Source organism: Vipera berus (genome assembly GCF_964194415.1).
Source record: "Vipera berus genome assembly, chromosome: 16".
Classification (NCBI taxonomy): Eukaryota; Metazoa; Chordata; class Lepidosauria; order Squamata; family Viperidae; genus Vipera; species Vipera berus.
In genome coordinates this window covers 3,869,967-3,889,913 of record NC_138219.1, presented here as the reverse complement: position 1 = coordinate 3,889,913, position 19,947 = coordinate 3,869,967, and the positions used below count along the sequence as shown (strand labels likewise).

At 46.2% G+C, this 19,947-nt stretch overlaps 2 protein-coding genes across 7 annotated transcripts in view; both read left to right on the top strand.

The window, feature by feature from the left end:
* The first annotated feature begins 228 nt into the window (after window positions 1–228).
* The window catches only part of ITGA10 (integrin subunit alpha 10), an 80,184-nt gene continuing 60,465 nt past the window's right edge, over window positions 229–19,947 (top strand). The window contains exons 1-3 of one of the 6 annotated variants that reach the window (XM_081340205.1): window positions 229–337; window positions 10,385–10,495; window positions 15,748–16,051. In XM_081340205.1, coding sequence (XP_081196331.1) covers window positions 15,964–16,051 — 88 coding nt within the window. In that variant the 5' untranslated portion in view covers window positions 229–337; window positions 10,385–10,495; window positions 15,748–15,963. Of the gene's footprint in view, window positions 338–8,664; window positions 10,496–15,019; window positions 16,052–19,947 lie in introns of those variants that run through there. The other 5 variants (XM_081340206.1, XM_081340202.1, XM_081340204.1 and 2 more) reach the window with 5 other exon arrangements.
* LOC308675599 (toll-like receptor 2) lies at window positions 6,132–8,645 on the top strand (the record flags this gene model as incomplete). The annotated part of the gene is made up of 1 exon (XM_081341043.1): window positions 6,132–8,645. The coding sequence occupies one exon, from the start codon at window positions 6,132–6,134 to the stop codon at window positions 8,643–8,645; it is 2,514 nt and encodes an 837-aa protein (XP_081197169.1).

Genomic DNA, 19,947 nt, shown 5'->3' with positions numbered 1-19,947 from the left:
GGAGCCACGCCCTTTTCCTCGGAGTTAATGGGGGGGGCGGTGTGCTTTTACGTCCTGGCAGCTCCTCTGTGGGAGGGGGCGGGGGGCGGGGCGGGGGGCGGGGCATCCCTCGTGAAGCCCCTCCTAGCCTAGCGGACAGACGCCTCTCTGGCGCCGCCTCTGGTCGGGAATAGTCGGTGCTGCTCGCTGCGTTTCCAGCTGATCCCGCCCGGAAAAGCGATCGCGGAGCGCTCGTCCCGACGACACGCGTCGACTCGACCCCGAGGGGCTTGACTGCCGTTGCAGGCGGTGTTTCTGCGGGCACCTGAGCCCCCGTTCACGCGTCATGCTGAACCAGGTCAGTGGAGGACGCGGCGGCTGCATCCACACCTTTGGGCTATCTTTAGTGGCACTAAAGATTAATTAATTAAATTAGTGCGATCCATTTGCTTACTCCGCGACTCAGTTAAGTGTTTGCAATAGGAGGGAATATCTGAGTTAAGTGTGCTGGGGAAGCCAGCCCCAACTTGGGTTTGCGCCGACTTGTTAAGCCGTGTTTTGTTTACCCCTTCTTTTTTTTGCACAAAGCACAGTTTTCACCGGGAAGTCTTTTGCAAACCTCAGTGGATAGTTTTGTGAACGAGGCTAAGTATATTTAATGTCTTCATGCAGGAAGTGGTGTGTGTGTGTTTGTAAATGTTACATGGGAATGTAGATACAGGTAATCCTTGACTTATTGAACTGAAAATTTCTGTTGCTAAGTGAGACAGTTAAATGAGTTCTGCCCTGTTTTATGACATTTCTTGCCACAGTTGTTAAGTGAATCACTGCAGTTGTTAGGTCAGTAACCCGGTTGTTAAGTGGATCTGGCTTTCCCCCTTGACTTTGCTGGTCCGATGTCGCAAAAGGGGATCATGTGACGCCGGGACCCTGCGACTGTCAAAAATATGAGTCAGTTGCCAAACATCTGAAACCTTTGTGAGTTTCTAAGCTTCTAGTCATCGGTGAGTATCTGGGTTGCATAGGAGATCATGGAGCGAATGGATTACTAAAACCTTTAAACTGTTTCCATTGCAGTAAGGACTTAACCTGATCATTGATTTTATCTTTATTGTGTTTTACCAACTTTTTGCTTGGCCTTCTTAATTTATTATAACAGAATAGCAGAGTTGGAGGGGACCTTGGAGGTCTTCTAGTCCAACCCCCTGCTCAGGCAGGAAGCCCTACTTCATTTCAGACAAATGGCTGTCCAGTCTCTTCTTAAAAACTTTCAGTGTTGGAGCACCCACCACTTCTGGAGGCAGGTTGTTCCACTGGTTAATTGTCCTCCCTGTTAGGAAATTTCTTCTTAATCCCAGGTTGCTTCTCGCCTTGATTAGTTTCCATCCGTTGCTTCTTGTCCTGCCCTCTGGTCCTTTGGAGAATAAGTTGACCCCCTCCTCTTCTTTGGGGCAGCCCCTCAAATATTGGAATCCTGCTATCATGTCCCCCCCCCTCGTCCTTCTCTTCATTACACTACTAGACAGACCCAATTCCAGCAACCGTTCCTTATATGTTTTAGCCTCCAGTCCCCTGATCATCTTTGTTGCTCTTCTCTGCACTCTTTCTAGACTCCCGACATTTTTTTTTTACATCGTGGGGACCAAAACATGATGATGTTCACTGCAGGGAGGAAGTATTATAACTTAACAGCCACTGTAGTTTTTGCCCGCCTGGCTGATTTGTTTAAAATCTCTCTTTCTTAGCTTTCTATTTTATTTCAGAGACACTCGCATAACACACCCTTTCTTACAGCAGCCCTGTGAGGTAGCTTGGCCTGCCAGTCCAGCATCGGATGGTGGCTTTCCGTGGCTTGTCTGACAGCTCTGTGCTGGCTTCCAAAGAACAATAGCATTACTGGCAAGGGTCCACACAACATGCCAAAATGAGGCGTAAAGTGGCTGAGTTGCTTGTGGTTGATTGAGCAGGTTGTTAAACTCAATCCTTGTCTCCATGTGTTGTGTGAACGAGACCATCGTGCGATGTGGTTTCATATGAATATCCTACCGTTCGTTGACTCAGGTTTGAAGTTTAGCATGTTGTGAAACTCTGCAGAGAGTCCTCAACTTACAACCACAAATTGAGATCAAAATCTCTGGTTAAGTGAGACATTTGTTAAGTGAGTTTTGCCTCATTTTATGACCTTTCTTGGCAGAGTCGCTAAGCGAATCGTTGCAGTGGATAAGTTACTAACCCGGCTGTTAAGTGAATCCGGCTTTCCTATTGACTTTGCTTGTCGGAAGGTCGCCAAAGGGGATTGCTTGACCATTGGACACAACAGCCGTCATAAGTACGAGTCAGCATCCGAATTTTGATCACGTGACCAGGGGGATGCTGCAACGGTCGTAAGTGTGAAAAACGGTCATAAGTTGCTTTTTTTCAGTGTTGGACGGTCACTAAATGAACTGTTGTAAGTCAGGGACTACCTGTATTATGATTTTTCAAAGAAATTAATGCAAGATAGTTCACAGACCTCAGACGTGCTTTATTTCCCCTTGAAGAGTTTCGGTTTTCTCCTGCCGGGCAGTCTCGAAACGTTGAATTAATTGAGTGAACTAGGATGAGCTCACATGGGTAAATAATGCTGTGTGAATGCAGACTCTTCACCCTCATGGTGTAGGCTTCTTTCCCTAAAAGACTAGATTCCATAAGCGAAGGGTGCAGCCTGGATGATCCTTTGCAGGTGCACTGGAAGTCCAGGAAAGCAAATTTTGGCAAGCAGTGGCATTTTTTTTTGTTTGTTCCTGATTGTTGAAGCAAAGAATGTTGGAGGAGGAAACTCGGTGGTTTGATTGGCCATGATAAAATTCAATATATTCTTGATCGCTCATTCGTGATGAGCCTCTGCCTTGACCTTTCGTTTTGAACGTTGCATTGAAGAGGCTAGTAAAATTGGAGGGAGGAATTTGGGGAAAAGCTGGAACCTCCTTTGCAGGTGGGATTTGATCTCTGAACTTTTTCCAAGGTCTCAAAAAAAATTTTTAATATTGTGGTGACAAAAACTGGATGAAGTTCCTCCAGGTCTGGTCTCGCTATAGGCTTTTATAAAGCTGGACTAATACTTTGTGTCATAGATTCTCCTGCTTGAGCAGGGGGCTGGACTGGAAGACCTCCAAGGTCCCTTCCACCTCCTATTCTATTCTATTCTATTCTATTCTATTCTATTCTATTCTATTCTATTCTATTCTATTCTATTCTATTCTATTCTGCATTTCTATTCTGTTCTATTCTATTCTATTCTGTATTTCTTTTCTATTCTTTTCTATTCTTTTCTATTCTTTTCTATTCTATTCTATTCTATTCTATTCTATTCTATTCTATTCTATTCTATTCTATTCTATTCTATTCTGTTATTCTGTTCTGTTCTGTTCTTCTACTCTATTCTGTTATTCTATTCTGTTCTATTCCATTCTGTTGTTACTCTATTCTGTTCTGTTACTCTATTCTGTTCTGTTCTGTTACTTATTCTGTTCTGTTCTGTTATTCTATTCTGTTCTATTATTCCATTTTATTCTATTTATTCCAATCCATTCCATTCCATTCTATTCTATTCTTCTACTCTATTCTATTCTACTCTACTGTCTTCTAGTCTAGTCTAGTCTAAAACAAGACTTCAGGGATTTCATTACCAAGGACCTGTGGTGCCCTAGGTGTTTCCCAGGATCTGTCAGAGCTACTCCCCCAGCTGGGTCTCTAGGAAAGAAAGACTCTGGACTCCATTTGGTTAAAGCGCTAGGTTCTTTTTACTAAGGATTAGTAGTTGCAAACAAAGAGCAAAACTAGGATTAAAGTTCCCGCACAAACGTTTACAAACTTTTCCCCTTCACCCTGACCCTCCCCCTTGACCAGTTCACCTGTGCTGTCTAGGTGTTTTGGGAACGGCTGGGATGTTCGTTGCAATTCGCATTCCATTCCCAACATTCACAGCCTCAAAGACTGGCACGGGCTGCTTTCTCAGCCTGTCATTCCACACACACACCCCTTGTTTCTCATCTCTATCCCAATACATGCTTAGTCCCCATGAGGAGCTGTGGTGGCGCAGTGGTTAGAATGCAGCTTTGCAGGCTAATTCTGCCCACTGCCAGCAGTTCGATCCTGATCCCTCAGCCTTCCATCCTTCCGAAGTTGGTAAAATGAGGACCCAGATTGTTGGGAGGGCAAAAGGCTGACTCGGTGAAACTGCTTAGAGAGGGCTGTAAAGCGCTGTGAAGCGGGATATAAGCCTAATTTCTATTTCTGTTCCTCATTCTAATTCTGCCCACTGCCAGCAGTTCGATTCTCGCCGGCTCAAGGCTAACCCCGCCTTCCATCCTTCTGAAGTCGGTAAAACGAGGACCCGTTTTGGGGTTGGGGGCAACAGCCGCTTAGAGAGGGCTGTCAAGCGCTGCGAAGCAGCACATAAGTCCAAGTGCTATTGCTAGGTGCTATTTCATCTCCGAGTGCAAAACTTGGGTTGAAACTTAACATTAAGAAAACCAAGATCATGGCATCTGGCCCTCTCAATTCCTGGCAAATAGATGGGGAAGAAATGGAGGTAGTGACAGATTTTATTTTCCTGGGCTCCAAGATCACTGCAGACAGGGACTGTAGCCAAGAAATTAAAAGACGCTTGCTCCTGGGGAGGAAAGCCATGGCAAATCTAGACAGCACACTAAAAAGCAGAGACATCACCCTGTCAACAAAAGTGCGTATAGTCAAGGCTATGGTCTTCCCAGTTGCAATGTATGGCAGTGAAAGTTGGACCATAAGAAAGGCTGAGCGCCAAAGAATTGAGGCCTTTGAACTCTGGTGCTGGAGAAGACTCCTGCGAGTCCCTTGGACTTCAAAGCGATCAAACCGGTCAGTCCTAGAGGAGATCCACCCTGACTGCTCTTTAGAAGGCCAGATCCTGAAGCTAAAACTCAAATCCTTTGGCCACCTAATGAGAAGGAAGGACTCACTGGAGAAGAGCCTAATGCTGGGAAAGATCGAGGGCAAGAGAAGAAGGGGACGACAGAGAATGAGGTGGCTGGATGGAGTCACTGAAGCAGGAGGCGCGAGCTTAAATGGACTCCAGAAGATGGTAGAGGACAGGAAGGCCTGGAGGAATGTTGTCCATAGGGTCGCGATGGGTCGGACACGACTTCGCAGCTAACAACAACAACATTTCATCTCCTTCCTCCCCCTAGTAGCTAAGGGCAGGATGCCAGCAAGGCGCCAAGCCAAAGATGGCAGGTCTGACAGGATTTCTCACCATTGGTTTCGGAGTTCCTGGAACTGAAGGGGGCAGGCGGTGGGGGGGGGGAGAGAGGCTCAATTATCTCCCATTGTTCATTGCCTGGAAGATTGCGCAGGACCTGGGAGCAAGTTTTCCCCCGCCTGGTGTAAACATGATCTCGGCTTTTGTCAGTCACTGCAAGCAAGCAGGTGTAAACTTTGCCAGGGCATCAACCCCTTCGTGAGGAAATTGCCTTTTTTTCAGCCGGCGGCTGCCATAGCAGCCGGACCCAGGGCCCTCTTCTGACTCATAAGCAGGCTGGCTCGGCGTTTGGAAAGATTACGTCCCTCCTTGTAGCCCCAAATGGGAAAAGGATGGCCACCACAGGCCTCCAGCCTCCCTCTTACAGCCCCAGGTGTGTGCCAAGCTGCCTCTTCTTGCGTTTTGTTTTGTATCTTGGGTTGTTGAGAGCAAAGCGGCCTCCTCAAGCTTGGCAGGGCTTAATGGACCCACGTCCCCCTTTTAAAGTCCCTCCAGCCCCAGATTCTGGTCTCCCGATGACCCGGATCCGAAGTTCTGAACTGTTTTGTGCAAAGCATCTGCCACCCTACCGCTCCTTAAAACCCGGTGTTATCCTTCACATAAGGTCTGTCAGAAATGGCGTAGTAGGGTCTCCTGCTCGGGTGGGGGGGGGGGTTGGACTAGATGAACTACTACAAGGTCCCTCCCAACTCTATTACTGTAATTCCAATTCTTTTACCTCTACTGAATGTAGTAAGGATTGTGAGAGAAAGATAGAGGGGAAGTATTATTATTATTTTTCCCCTCCTCCCTGGGGCAAAATCCACATTGACTGCCCTCCATTTTGTTTTTCCCCCCCGCCTAGGACAGAAGAATCGGAAAATGAAGAAGTGGCATGGGACCTTCCCCACTGGCGGACCTCTTCCTGGTTCTGTGCTTGGTATTCCTAGGCTGGGCCCAGCGTGCCGTGCCGTCTCCTTGCCAGATTGTCTCCAACACCATCGCTCCTTGCCGAGGCCAAAAGCTGCTCCAAGTCCCTCAGGACCTTCCCAGCACTCTGGAGAAATTGGACCTTTCCTACAATAAGATAGAACAGATTGGCTCTGCGGACTTCTCCTCGTTGACCCAGCTGAAAGAGTTGGACCTGGGTTACAACCACATCTTCTCTATTGCCAATGACTCCTTCGCCTCCAATATCCTTCTGCAGAAGCTGAGTCTCTTCAACAACTCCTTGGGAGAGATTCCTTCTCTGGCCTTGACGCCTTTGAAGAAACTCACCGCCTTGTCCATCTCCAACAACCTTTATCCTCTCTCAAGGCTGGACGGGGTCTTCAGCTCGCTGAAGAACCTCGAAGAGTTCTCCCTGGGCGGCCCCGTTATTTACAAGGTGGGCAGTGAAGACTTCACTCCCCTGAAGGACCTTCCCTTAAAGAAGTTCTTCCTGAAAACCGCTTCCGGTTTGACCGAGTATCAAGAAGGGGCCTTCTCTAAGCTCAACACCACCGAACTTTGGTGCGACATCGCCCTGGATAGAAACCCGGAGGCTTTGCCCCTTATGTTCCGTGACTTGAAGGGGAAGCGGCTCCAGTACCTCCGTTTCCGTAACCTCTTTGAGTTCACCTACTACACCGACTCCACGGACCTCTTTGCCAGCTTGCCGGAGGTCGACGTGGAAAAGCTGGTCTTCTACCGGGGGAAGTTCAACGAGAACCTGCTGCGTTTGGTCCTCCTAAACGTCCAGAGGTCTCGTGTGCGAGACCTCTCCTTCATTGCCATCGATTTTGCCCGCTCTCCCAAGTGGAAGCCGCCTGAAGCCGGCATCGCCAACCTGACCCTTCGACATTTGTTGTTGAAGGACATCAGCAACCCCGACATTTTGCGCTTTGACTGGACTTTTACTTGGTTTTCCGGAGTGATGTACCTGTCTATCCTCAATGTTAACTTTAATTTTGTGCCCTGCGATGCCTGGGGGGAAATGAGGAACGTGGTGGCCCTGGATGTTTCTAGTAACCGCTTGTTAGATGGCTACATCTACAACGAAGGCTGTCTGTATCAAGGAATCATGCCCAGGCTGGAGCAGTTCAATCTTAGCAACAACGGATTAACTTACTTGGACATAGTTTCCAAGCTGACGTCCAGCTGGCCCCGGCTATCTAAGCTAGATCTGAGCCACAATCGAATCGGGAGCTGTAAGGATTTGCCGTGTGTTTGGAGCCCCACTCTTGTCTGGTTGGATCTGGCTTACAACGTTGTCACAGTGGAGATCTTCAAGTGCCTTCCCACCAGGTTGCAGTTCCTGGATTTGTCCTACTCTCAGCTGGAACGCCTGGAGATGAGCTACTTTGAGGTTGCGGTGGACCTCCAAGAGCTGCGGCTGAGCGGGAACAAGATCAAGTTTATCCCGACAGAATGGAGATGTCCAAATCTGAGGGTTTTGGCGGTGGATAGTAACTCCTTTGGTGTCATCAGCCAAGGTTCCTTCAGGAACATGCCGCAGCTCACAGAGCTGAAAGCGGGGAACAATCCTTACCATTGCGTCTGTGACCTCTACAGCTTCCTTCAGGAGACCCTGAAGAACGGCAAGTTGCAGATTGTGGACTGGCCCAACGGGTGGACCTGCTATCACCCCGAGCCCCTCCTTGATACGGCTGTGGTGGCTTATGCGCCTAGGCTGACCCAGTGTAGCGTCATGGTGGTGGTGGCCATTGCTGTCTCCATCACGGCCGTTGTGGTGACCGTCGTCCTGGTCTTGTGTTGGTGGTTCCATGTCCCCTGGTACCTCAAGGCCACCGTCCAAGTTGTGCGCTCCAAGTATCGGGCCCGCCACTCCCCACTGACGCGAGACTTTGCCTACCACGCCTTCATCTCGTACAGCTGCTCCGACGCGGACTGGGTCAGGCAGGAACTGCTCCGTAGGCTGGAGGCCTCCACCCCACCGTACCGGATCTGTATTCACGAGCGGGATTTCATGCCTGGCCGCTGGATCATCGACAACATCATTGAGAACATTGAAAACAGTCACAAAATCATTTTCGTTCTCTCGCGCAGCTTTGTCGACAGTGACTGGTGCAATTACGAGCTCTACTTTGCCCACCAGCGGGCAGTGGGGCTGAGCTTCGAGGACGTGGTCTTGGTGGTGAAGGAAGCCATCGACCCCCAAGCTCTGCCGAAGAAATTTTGCAGGCTGAGGAAGATGCTCAGCAAACGGACTTACTTGGAGTGGCCTTCGGAGCCCAGTCGCCAGGCCTTCTTCTGGGTGCAGCTGGTGTCTGTCCTGGGGAAGGCCGAGGCAATCAGGAAAGACCCCAAGGACGATCTGGGGAACGTCACTTGGGGAACAGACGGCACGGCTGACGATAAGCTCGAAATGGATAATGTGGCTAGTGCAGACACCGTGCCAGCTTGTTAAAGAGGACTTAGTTTAAGCCTAGAGCAGGGGTAGGCAAACCTTGGCTTTTTTATGACTTGTGGACTTCAACTCCCAGAATTCCCGAGCCAGCCACACTGAGGGGAAAAGGAGAGGTTTCCATGCTGAGCCATGCTGGCTCAGGAATTCTGGGAGTTGAAGTCCACGAGTCATAAAAGAGCCAAGGTTGCCTACCCCTGACCTAGAGGAACATTAGAATTTTAACAGCTGAGTTCACATCTAGTGATTTTTAAAAAAAATCATGGTGTCATGATTCCGACAGATGAAACTCTTCAAAAGAACTTCGAGGCATTGTTTACCTTAAAGGTTCTTTTATTCGAGTAGCATAACATTGGCACTACATAATCTCCCCTGGGCACCTAGTATCAAAGCACAATTCCCTCCTCCAATTTACAGTCATAAATCACATTCCCCAATTAGCTTGAAGCACGGGCTTCCTCTCTAGCTCTCCAGCCGGCCAATTCTTTATCAGCTCTGGGCTCAGTAACCTTGATTCCCAGGCTAAGTTTAGTGCTGTTATGTCTAGCTGGACTCTCATTCACATCCCCCTCCCTCCCAGCATCATCTAACTCTACAAGCGAAAGCGAAAAAATGGGTACATTTCCATCTGTTGTCAATGAAAAAAAACATCCAATGTTAGCAGCGTTAAACATAGGACTTAGTTTAAGCCTAGAGGGATATTAGAATTTAACAGCTGAGTTCACATCTAGGGATTTTTTAAAATCATGGTTTATTAAGGAAGCTGCAGTGGCTGGATTTATAGATAATGTTCAAGCCGTAGACCATGGTTTATGAATTGCTATGACTGAGTTCACGCAGCATGCTAAGCCAAAACCAAAATGCTCACAGGATGGGCTTGTTTTTCTATCTGATTGGCATAGCTTAAGGTTCCGTATGTTGTACACAATCCCCAAATTTATTTAATTTAGACCCAGGCTAAGCATGTTACGTAGAACCAGCCTGTCAATATCGTTCTGTACCAGGGGAATTCCATTCAACTTACTCTTCCTTGGTTTTCCGTTCCCACGACCTCGGGGTGAACCGAATTGCAGAAGAACAGAATTGGAAGGGACCTTGGAGGCCATCTGGTCCACAGAAGCCTCGCCAATGTTGCACATTTGTTTCTCAGAATAGAGTACTAAGAAACTGTGAATCGTGGTTTACAGACTGCAGGGATGTTTCTACTTTACATGGCAAACCTGCGGTCCTGGGACAGCCGCTGTGTTGACTCGGCCATTCGGGTGTCCCTCAGTGTCGTCCAGTGTTTCAGTGGGGAAGGCAGATCCACTTAACAACCACATTGCTAATTTAACAGGGATTCACTTAACAACTGTGGCAAGAAAAGTCATAAAATGGGGCAAAGCTCACTTAACAATTTCTCACTTGGCAACATAGATTTTGGGCTCAATTGCGGCCGTAAGTAGAGGACTATCTGTATAAATACCGCTCTAGACAGGAATGTGTGACGCTGTTCCTGGGTCACAGTCATTTTTTTGAGCTGTTCCGAGTGTTGATGCTGATCTCTGATGCCCCAAGGCAGGACCATTTAGGGCTTTTGATTGATGGGTGGGAGCTGTCATTGTCAGCCCAATAGTCAATGTTGTACAGCAGTGTTATTGCTGTCCTTTGTCTGCTTTTACAATTAAAGCTTTTTAAATGGTCATTTTGTATCTTACAGTTTTCTCTGAAATGTTCAGCATTTTGCAATGGTCTTAATTTAGGAGCCGTGGTGGCGCAGTGGTTGGAATGCAACATTGCAGGCTAATTCTGCCCACTGCCAAGTGTTTGATCCTGACCGGCTCAAGTTTGACTCAGCTTTCCATCCTTCCAAGGTACGTAAAATGAGGACTCAGATTGGGGGCGCGGGGGGCGCAATATGCTGACAGTAAACCGCTTAGAGAGGGCTGTAAAGCACCACGAAGCGGTATATAAGTCTTCAGTGCCATTGCTAATTACTGTGACGTGCCTGTGGCAGGATCCCATTGACCTTGGCAGCAATCAAACAGTTGAAGTGGGAAAAAGTCCTTCCGTTCTGGATGGGAGCCCTGGAAATCTCAGGGCTGCCAGGAAGTGGGAAAACCTTGTCAAAGAAGATTTATTTATTTATTTATTTAGATTTATATACCGCCCTTTCCCGAAGGACTCAGGGCGGTTTACAGGGCATTTAAAAGAAAGTCAGTACAAATGTTAAAACAAATTAAAAAAGATTAAATAGAACCCTGAGAAAATTAAAACCCAGTTAAAATTAAAATTAAAAAATTCTCAGCCTGGGCCAGAGAGCTCGAAGAGCCAGGTCTTCAGGTCCCGGCGGAATGAACGGAGGTTGGGGACAGTCCTAAGCTCTGCAGGCAGCTGGTTCCACAGGGCAGGCGCACCCACTGAGAAGGCCCTACCCCTGGGTGTTACCCGCCGGCAGTCTTTAACCGGCGGCACCCTGAGGAGACCCTCCCTGTGGGAGCGCACTGGACGAAGGGAACTTGATGCTGGCAGCAGGTGTTCCCTCAAATATCCCGGACCCTCGCCATTTAGGGCTTTATAGGTCATCACCAGCACCTTGAATCTCACCTGAAGGGCAACTGGAAGCCAATGCAGCTCGCGGAGTAGAGGTGTTACATGGGAGTATCGGGAGACCCCATCACGACTCGCGCGGCTGCATTCTGCACCAGCTGAAGCCTCCGGGTGGTCCTCAAGGGCAGATTGACAACTCTCGCTGACAAATCAACAGAAAGAACAGTCTCCTGAGTAGAGAGAGAGACATGGCATCTCTTTCTGAAAAAGGGCATAAAATATAAATGTGCGATGCCACTAACTGTCCAGCAGAGGGCAGTGGTGGATAAAAGGTTGGGATTTTTCAGGAATAATCCCAGGAGGAAGAGGATTTGTTTTGTTTTCTAAAATTGCTTTGTGTGTGTGTGTGTATTTTTTTCCTTTTGTTTCATTTATGTATTAATTTGGGGGCATCCCCTCTAATCATTTCTAGCTGCTCTGAATAGTGCATGGATGCATGAGAAGGAAGGGATAATAGAAAAAATTACACGTCAACGAAAGAGAGACAGTTTGCAAAAGAAACAGCTGCCCCTGAAATGCAGGCATGGTACAAGTAGTCCTCGATTTACAACAGCTCATTTAGTGACCGTTCAAAGTTACAGAGCCGCTGAAAAAAAAGGGACTTAGGATCGTTTTTCAGACATACGACCCTCACAGCATTCCACCTGGTCACGTGATCAAAATTCAGACACTTGGCAACTGACTCGTACTTATGACGGTCGCCGTGTCCCGGGGTCCTGTGGTCCCCCTTTTGTGACCTTCTGACAAGCAAAGTCAATGGGGGAAGCCAGATTCACTTAACAACCATGTCGCTAACTTAACGAGTGCAGTGATTCGCTTAACAGCCGTGGCGAAGAAGGTCGTAAAACGGGGCAAAATTCACTTAACTGTCTCGGACATTTTGGGCTCAACAGTGGTCGTAAGTCGAGGACTGTCTCTACAATGTATATGTACTGGGGCTAGGCAGCTAATAAATTCAAATAAAGTGCCTCTTATCAGAAAGCTTACATCACAGGCGTGCAGTTTTTCTTCCAAAATACAACCCGGAGAGAATTATTAGCCTGGAATAAGGAAGCGTGTGGGAACCCAGAGCGCTCTTTATGTCTGAGAGTCTCTTAAGAAACTTCTAGGTTGAAAGACAAACTACCTGTACAGTGGCTGGTGTCTCTGGAGGCAGCAAATAATTTTCCAGATTTGTAACGTGGGATCTGCCCGGTTGCATATAAACAACCCTCTAAATTAAAAAGGACCTCCTATCTGGTGGCAAGGAGTTCCATGGTTTAATTATGCATTTCTTTTCTTTTTACTGTACTGTATATATCACGGTACAGGGAGTCCTCGACGTAAAGCAGTGCATTTCATTGACTGTTCAAAGTTACAACGGTACGGAAAAGAGTGACTTACAACCGTTTTTCATACCTATAGCTGTTGCAGCATCCCCATGGCTACATGATCAAAATTTTATGGCCTTTGCTGTGTCCCGGTGTGTGTGTGTCGTGATCCCCGTTTGCGACCTTCTGACAAGCAAAAGTCAGTGGGCAAAGACAAGTTGACTTAACAACCGGGTTACTAAGTTAACAAGTACAGTGATTCGCTTCACCAACGTGGCAAGGAAAGTTGTAAGATGGGGCAAAACTCTCTTAGCAAATGTCTCACTTAGCAACATAAATGTTGGGCTCAGTTGTGGTCGTAATTCGAGGACTATATAAAAAGGTTTAAAAATAAAAACGTTATTATACCAGATAAACCACATACTAACAAGGTTAGCCCCCCCCATCCCCCGGATTTCTAAAGGAGAAAAGAGAGACCCCACTTCAAGGAGGTTTTTTTTGGGGTGGGGGGCAAAATCAAATCTCTTCCAAGTTCTCTAAATCTTAAAGTGAGGCGTTTGGAACCGAACACAGGCTTTGAGGGCCCTGGAGGGTGTTTGAAGCTCTTTCCCAAGATCAGTACCCCTTATTCTGCTCCAGACTCAAACCAAGGAAGCTTTTGAAGACCCCCAAAGTGACCTAAAATGAGGCGGGGGGACTCCGGTATGGTCCTGCCAAATAGATGGGTGAAGCAGGCATAGCAAAACTTATCTCTCCCAAATATCCCTGATACGGCTCATAAAAGAGAGGAGGGGGGGGGATTGGATTGGGCTGGATTTAAATTTGGAAGGAAAATAAATTGGTTCAAGAATTGGTCTCCTGCTCAGATCTGAGCTTTGTGGCAAATTCCTAATTCAGGGTTCCAGTTGCACAAAGCTTCTACTTGTATTCCACAAAAATCTGCAAAACATTTTTCCTCCTGCACAGGAATTTGCAATTCAAGGAGAAATACCAAGGCTTTTCAGCAAAAAAGAGAAAGAGAGAGAGAGAGAGAGAGAGAGAGAGAGAGAGAGAGAGAGAGAGGGAGAGGGGGGGGGAGAAGCACAAGTGTTTGAAAAACCAGAAGCTTTGCTTTATTTTCATAAGCAAAAGTTGTTCCCAACAGGCTTTCTGCAAACTTTGGAGCAGCACAGGGTGGATTTACCCACTGAAGAGTCCTGCGTTACTTAAAAGCTTGCAGACGTCAAACTCAGTTCAATATGCAGGCGAAACTCCTTGGAAAGGTGGTGGTGGTTTGTTGTTTTTTTTTGTTTCTTTTAAATCAGCAAAACCTTGTAGCACTTTAAAGTCTGATCTTTGATCAGTTTTGTGGCTCTGCCATTCTCTCCGAGCTGCAAATACTTCACGAGTGTGAAAAAGTGCAAACACAGGCCGTCCTCGGCTTACGACCACAATTGAACCCCACATTTCTGCTGCTAAGTGAGACATTTCCCAAGTGAATTTTGCCCCGTTTGACGACCTTTCTCGCCACCGTTGTTAAGTGAGTCGCCGCGGTTGTTAAATTAGTCACAAGGTTGCTCGCAAAAGGGGATCACGTGACCTCGGGGACGCTGCAACCGTCATAAGTACATGTCAGTTGCCAAGCCTCCGAATTTTGATCACGTGAACCCTGGGGAGGCTGCAACAGTTCTAAGTGTGAGAAACGGTCGTAAGTCACTTCTTTCAGTGCCGTTGTAATTTGAAATGGTCACTAAACGAACTGTGGTAAATGAAGGAAATTTGAACGACAGAGTCAGAAAGCAAAACCTCTATGCTCCTATAGGACGCCTGTGTCTTGGGGAGACAAAAACCATATTTTGCATTTTTAATTGGTGTGGGGGGGAATTAAAGGATGCCTGCTTTGAGAAATTGAGAAATTGCCCATCTTGGCTTTAGAGGCCGAGAGCTGGAATTTGAGATGGGAGGAAATGTCATTTTGCTTTAAGTCCAAAGTTCTGATCCTGACGGATGTCCACCCCACCGTTTCCCAAATTCCAGAGCTAAATTTTATGTGCAAATTAGATCCCAAAGGTAAGCATTTAAATCAATATGTTATTAATGAACCTAGTGTTACAATTGATTATTTGCTTTCTTGTTATGAATAACAGAGGTGGAAGGGACCTTGGAGGTCTTCTAGTCCAACCAGGGGGAGGGCATTCTCTGTGGGTGCGCCTGCCCTTTGGAATGATTTACCGGTGGAACTTCGGACCGCCCCCGATCTGCATACATTTCGCCGGGATCTGAAAACTTGGTTTTTTGATCTATCAGGCCTGGACTGTAGGGGTTTTAGCTTTTAATATTGTTTTAATTGTTGGGCTTATGTAATTTAATCTATTTTAATTTATACTATTTTTATATCATATTTTATGTTGCCCTGTAAACCGCCCTGAGTCCTTCGGGAATAGGGCGGTATAAAAATTTAATTAAATAAATAAATAAATAAACCCCCTGCTCAAGCAGGAGACCTTATACCATTCCAGACAAATTGGCTTCCAGTCTCTTCTTTAAAAGCCTCCAGTGATGAAGCAGCCAAAACTCCTGGTGGCAAGCAGTTCCACTGGTTAATTGTTCTCACTGTTAGGAAATTTCTCCTTAATTCCAGGTTGCTTCGATCTCATCCTCGTTGTTGTTGTTGTTGTTAATAATAATAATAGAGTTGGAAGGGACCTTGGAGGTCATCTAGTCTAACCCCCTGCTCAGGCAGGATTAGTTTCCATCCGTTGCTTCTTGTCCTGCCTTCAGGCCCTTCGGAGAACAAGTTTATTATGAGCAATTAACTCATTGTGGATGGCCAACATTCCCACCAGTTGCGCATTTGTGCGGCGAAGGGTGAAATTGGAGACCGCCACGAGCTGCGTCTTCCGCCTGGCAGTGTATAAATGTGAAAAATGGTAGAGATCATTCATCGGGCACGTTTGCTTGCTCTAGGATCAGAACTAAAAGTTTTTGCTTGAGTCGAAGTTTTAAAAGAGCAACCATGGGGCTTTTTTTTTTTTGAGTTTTAGTTTTCATCTCCACAGTTCGGAGCAACTTCGCCGGCCTTTGCCAGCTTTGTAATTTGAATGTCCACCTTTGTTATTTCGACATCTGCAAAATACAGGGTTGTTTTTTTGTTTTGTTTTTTTTCCCTCTCTCTCTCTCTCTCTCTCTCTCTCTCTCTCTCTCTCTCTTTCTTTCTCTCTTTTAAGCGAGTTGCATCCCAGTGACGGCGGGGTGGGAAAGCTTGAGCTTCTGGCTTATTTTTAGTGGCCAATCAAAATATTTTCCAAGATGAAGGAGGGAGAAACACACACAGAGACTTTGGGTGGCGTGTGAGAAAAAGCAGCCGGAGACAGTGCAACCTTTGAGGTGCCTCGGCGAGCAGCAACGGACGGCCGCCCGGCCTCGGCCATGCCCAGATAGCCATGCCCGCCTGGACCTTTTGGATGCCGCCTTGGAGAGAGATGGGACCCTCGGGATGCCTGGCTGGGCTCCTGCTTCTCCTTCTCCCAGGTAAGCTAAAGTTGGGGGGGTGCCTTTCTCGAAAGTAGAGCCCCCCTCTCCCCAGTTGGAGGAGGCTCAGTGTGTGTGTGTGTGTGTGTGTCTGTGTGTGTCTGTGTGTGTGGCTCAGGGTGGGGAAGGTCTGCCGACCTTCACCACTGTACGTAAGAAAAAACCAAAAATCTTTTTTTTTTGGCAAATGAATCAGATTCAAGCCAGAGAACGTATTTTCCTTCAAGCTGCCTCAGTAAACTGGCGTGTCTTTTTTAATTTGTTCTTTTGCTCAGGGTGCGGTGATTTCCAGAATCCAGCGTAGGTTATATAGCCCTCCATTTAACAACAGTTCACTTCGTGAACGTTCAAAGTTACAACGGCACTTAGGACCGTTTTGCACACTTACGACCTTTGCAGCATCCCCCCCGGGATCACGTGATCAAAATGCGGACGCTCGGCAACTGACTCGCATTTATGACGGTCGGAGGGTCCCGGGGTCACGTGATCCCCTTTTGGGGACTTCTGGCGAGCAAAGTCAAGGGGGGGGGAAGCCGGATCCGCTTAACAATCGGGCGCCTAACTTATCAACTGCAATGTTTCACTTAACAACGGTGGCAAAAAAGGGTCATAAAATGGGTGAGGGGTTTATTATTTTATGGCTATTTGGGGTTTTTTTTAAATTGCTTTTATTATTTTTTTCCTACATGCTGTTTTATTTTCTGTAAGGCGCCTAGAATTGCTGTGAGAGAATAGGCAGCTATATAAATTTTTTTCCAGTTAAATGAATCAATAAATAAAGTGGGGCAAAATTCACTTAACAAACGCCTCGCTTAACAACAGAGGTTTTGGGCTCAATTTTGAGGACTACCTGCGGCTGCTTCTTTTCTGCACTGGAACAAATATGATTAGGATGAATAGATTGGCCTGTTGGACTGAGTTATTCTAAGGATTACAAAACAATGGCAGGGAAATGCTTTCTTGCTGGAAAAAGGATTTTACAAATCCTTGATGATTCTCTGGCCTTTGGGGTTTATAACTGCTCTGGATGCTGATTTTGTTTCATGCATTTTTATGTAAGATTTTCTGTATAAGGAATTTGGTTAAAGCATTGCTGAACCTGTCTGCTTCTTCCAGCGATACAAGTTCTTTCTTTTGTTTTAAATATTACACACATCGCCTTAAATATATAGCTTAGTGTTCATAAACACACACACACACACACACCAATGTGCTGTTTTTTCTTGTGCTCAGAACCTAAACAGAGTTTAGATTAGGATAGGACACCACAAGGAAATCCTGGGGCTGAGAATTCTCAAAACATCCTGGAAGTTTTTATTTAATTTAAATGAAATATAAGGTCCTCAAAAATATACAAAGACGGCACTTGGCTGGAGCCAACAGGGTTAGGTCAGACTTGCTGTCTTGAGCTACAACCCCCCCTGATTTTGGGGATAGTACAAGTGGTCCTCGACTTAAAACAGTTCATTTAGTGACTGTTCAAAGTTACAACGGCGCTGAAAAAAGGGACTTATGACCATTTTTCAGACTTATGACTGTTGCGGCATCCCTTTGGTTGCAAGAAAGGTCATAAAATGGGGCAAAACACACGTAACAAATGTCTCACTTAGCGACATGAATTTTGGGCTCAATTGTGGTCGTAACCTGAGGACTATCTGTATGCATCTGCACACGGCCTGGTTCATGGGTTTAATATTCCAAAGTCCACAGTAAATAATCACCAATTTAACCCAAAGTTCACTCATCCAAATAAAATTTAGTGGAGCAAGGTTAGCTATGGAAATTTAAAGGAATTACTTATTTTATAAACGTAGCAACTGCATGGTGACTATCACTCCACCCCAAATATAATGCTCAACCAAAGGAAAGCTGGAGGGGGGGTTTTCTTTCAAAAAAAAAAGAGAAAATAAATAAATGGGCTCCAACTGGGGGCTTCTTTTGAAATCAAAACAGAATAGAGTACCTGAGCCTCAGAAGTCTCCTTCTTCAACAAGGTAATTTAGAATAGGGGATTTGCACAAGCTGAGCTGGTGAAATAGAAGCAAAACCTTTTAATATAAAATATCGTGGAAAGTAAGCAGGTCATATATCGGCCCCAAACATCTGGATAACCACCAGTTGTAAAGCAAAGACAATCCAAAATCTGCAGCTCCTGGCTATCAACTAGCAGCTCTCCTGATTTTTTTGTAGCTAAGATACATTATTATTATTTTTTACATCTATTAGAATTTCCTCCTGCTATACCAGAAGTGGGCAATGTTTTTGTAGGCTGAGCCCCTAGAATTGCACTACTAAAATAGGGTGGTAAATGCCTGAGTGACTTCGGTGAGGTGCTCCGGAGTTTTAAGATAAGTGCGTGCTTGAAATTTCCGATAATGCATCTTCAAAAAATTTTTTTTTTAAATGAACCCCTAAAAGCTTTGTGAGTGTGTGTGTGTCGGGGGGGGGGGGAGAGTCACAGCTGGAGTCCAAGGCAGCAAATCAAAGAAAATGTCCAAGAATTTTTTTTAAAATTCCATTTATATCCCGCCCTTCTCCGAAGACTCAGGGCGGCTTACAAGCTTAGCAGTAATGGCTGATTAATAAACTAAATGGGTGCATCATGTAGTTGCCTAGCCAATTGGCAATAACCACAGTGGGTAAGGGAGAGGGGGAGGAGGAGGAAGAGGAGGAGGAGGAGGAAGAGGAGAGGAAGGAGGAAGTGGAGGAAAAGAGAAGGAGAGAAAGAAGAAAGAAGAGGAAGAGGACAGGAAGGAGGAAGAGGGAGAGAAAGAAGAGAAGGAGGAGGAGAGGAAAGAGGAAGTGAAAGAAGAGAGAAGGAGAGAAAGAAGAAAGGAGAAGGAGGAGAAGAAGAAGGAGGAGGAGAGGAAGTGGAGGAAGAGAAGGAGGGAAAGAAGAAAGAAGAGGAGGAGGAGAAGGAGAAGAAGGAAGAGGAGAAGGGAGAGGAAGGAGGAAGTGGAGGAAGAGAGGAGAGAGAGAAGAAGGAGGAAGAGGAGGAGGAGAAGAAGGAGAAGAAGGAGAAGGAGAAGAAGAAGAAGGAGGAGGAGAAGAAGAAGAAGGAGAAGAAGAAGAAGAAGAAGAAGAAGAAGAAGAAGAAGAAGAAGAACAAGAACAAGAAGAACAAGAACAAGAAGAAGAAAAACAACAAGAAGAAGAAAAACAAGAAGAAGAAGAAGAAGAAGAAGAAGAAGAAGAAGAAGAAGAAGAAGAAGAAGAAGAAGAAGAAGAAGAAGAAGAAGAAGAAGAAGAAGAAGAAGCCACCTTCATTCAGAGCCTATGCATGAGTGCAGCTGAATGGACTTCTGTTCACAGACCTTGTGCAAACAAGTTGGTGCCTCAAGGCAAAGGCAACACATTTTTTTTCTAACACACTCCATTTCTCTGGGATTGATTCTGGGTGGGCAGGATCCTTCCCAGTGAGGGGCGTCATTGTGCTGAAAACTGGGCTTCAGGCACAAAGTGACATTTACATGGCACCTATCGCATCCCTTTTCGGCCTTAGGTTACAGTCCCCCGGGAGTATCTTTTGAGAGTAAACGACAGGTAGTCCTCAACGTACGACCACAATTCAGCCCAACATTTCCGTGGTTTGTTAAGTGAGTTTTGCCCCATTTCACGACCTTTTGCTGGAGTTGTCAAGTGAATCACCGCAGTGGATAGGTTAGTAACCTGGTTGTTAAGTGAATCTGGCTTCCCCCTTGCAAAAGGTGATGATCACATGACCTTGGGACACAGCAACGGTCATAAGTCTGAGTCAGTTACCAAGCGTCTGAACTTTGATCACACGATCATGGGGATGCTGCAAAGGTCGTACGTGTGAAAAACGATCATGAGTCCCTTTTTGCAGTGCCGCTGTAACTTTGAACGGCCGCTAAACGAACTGTTGTCAGTCAGGA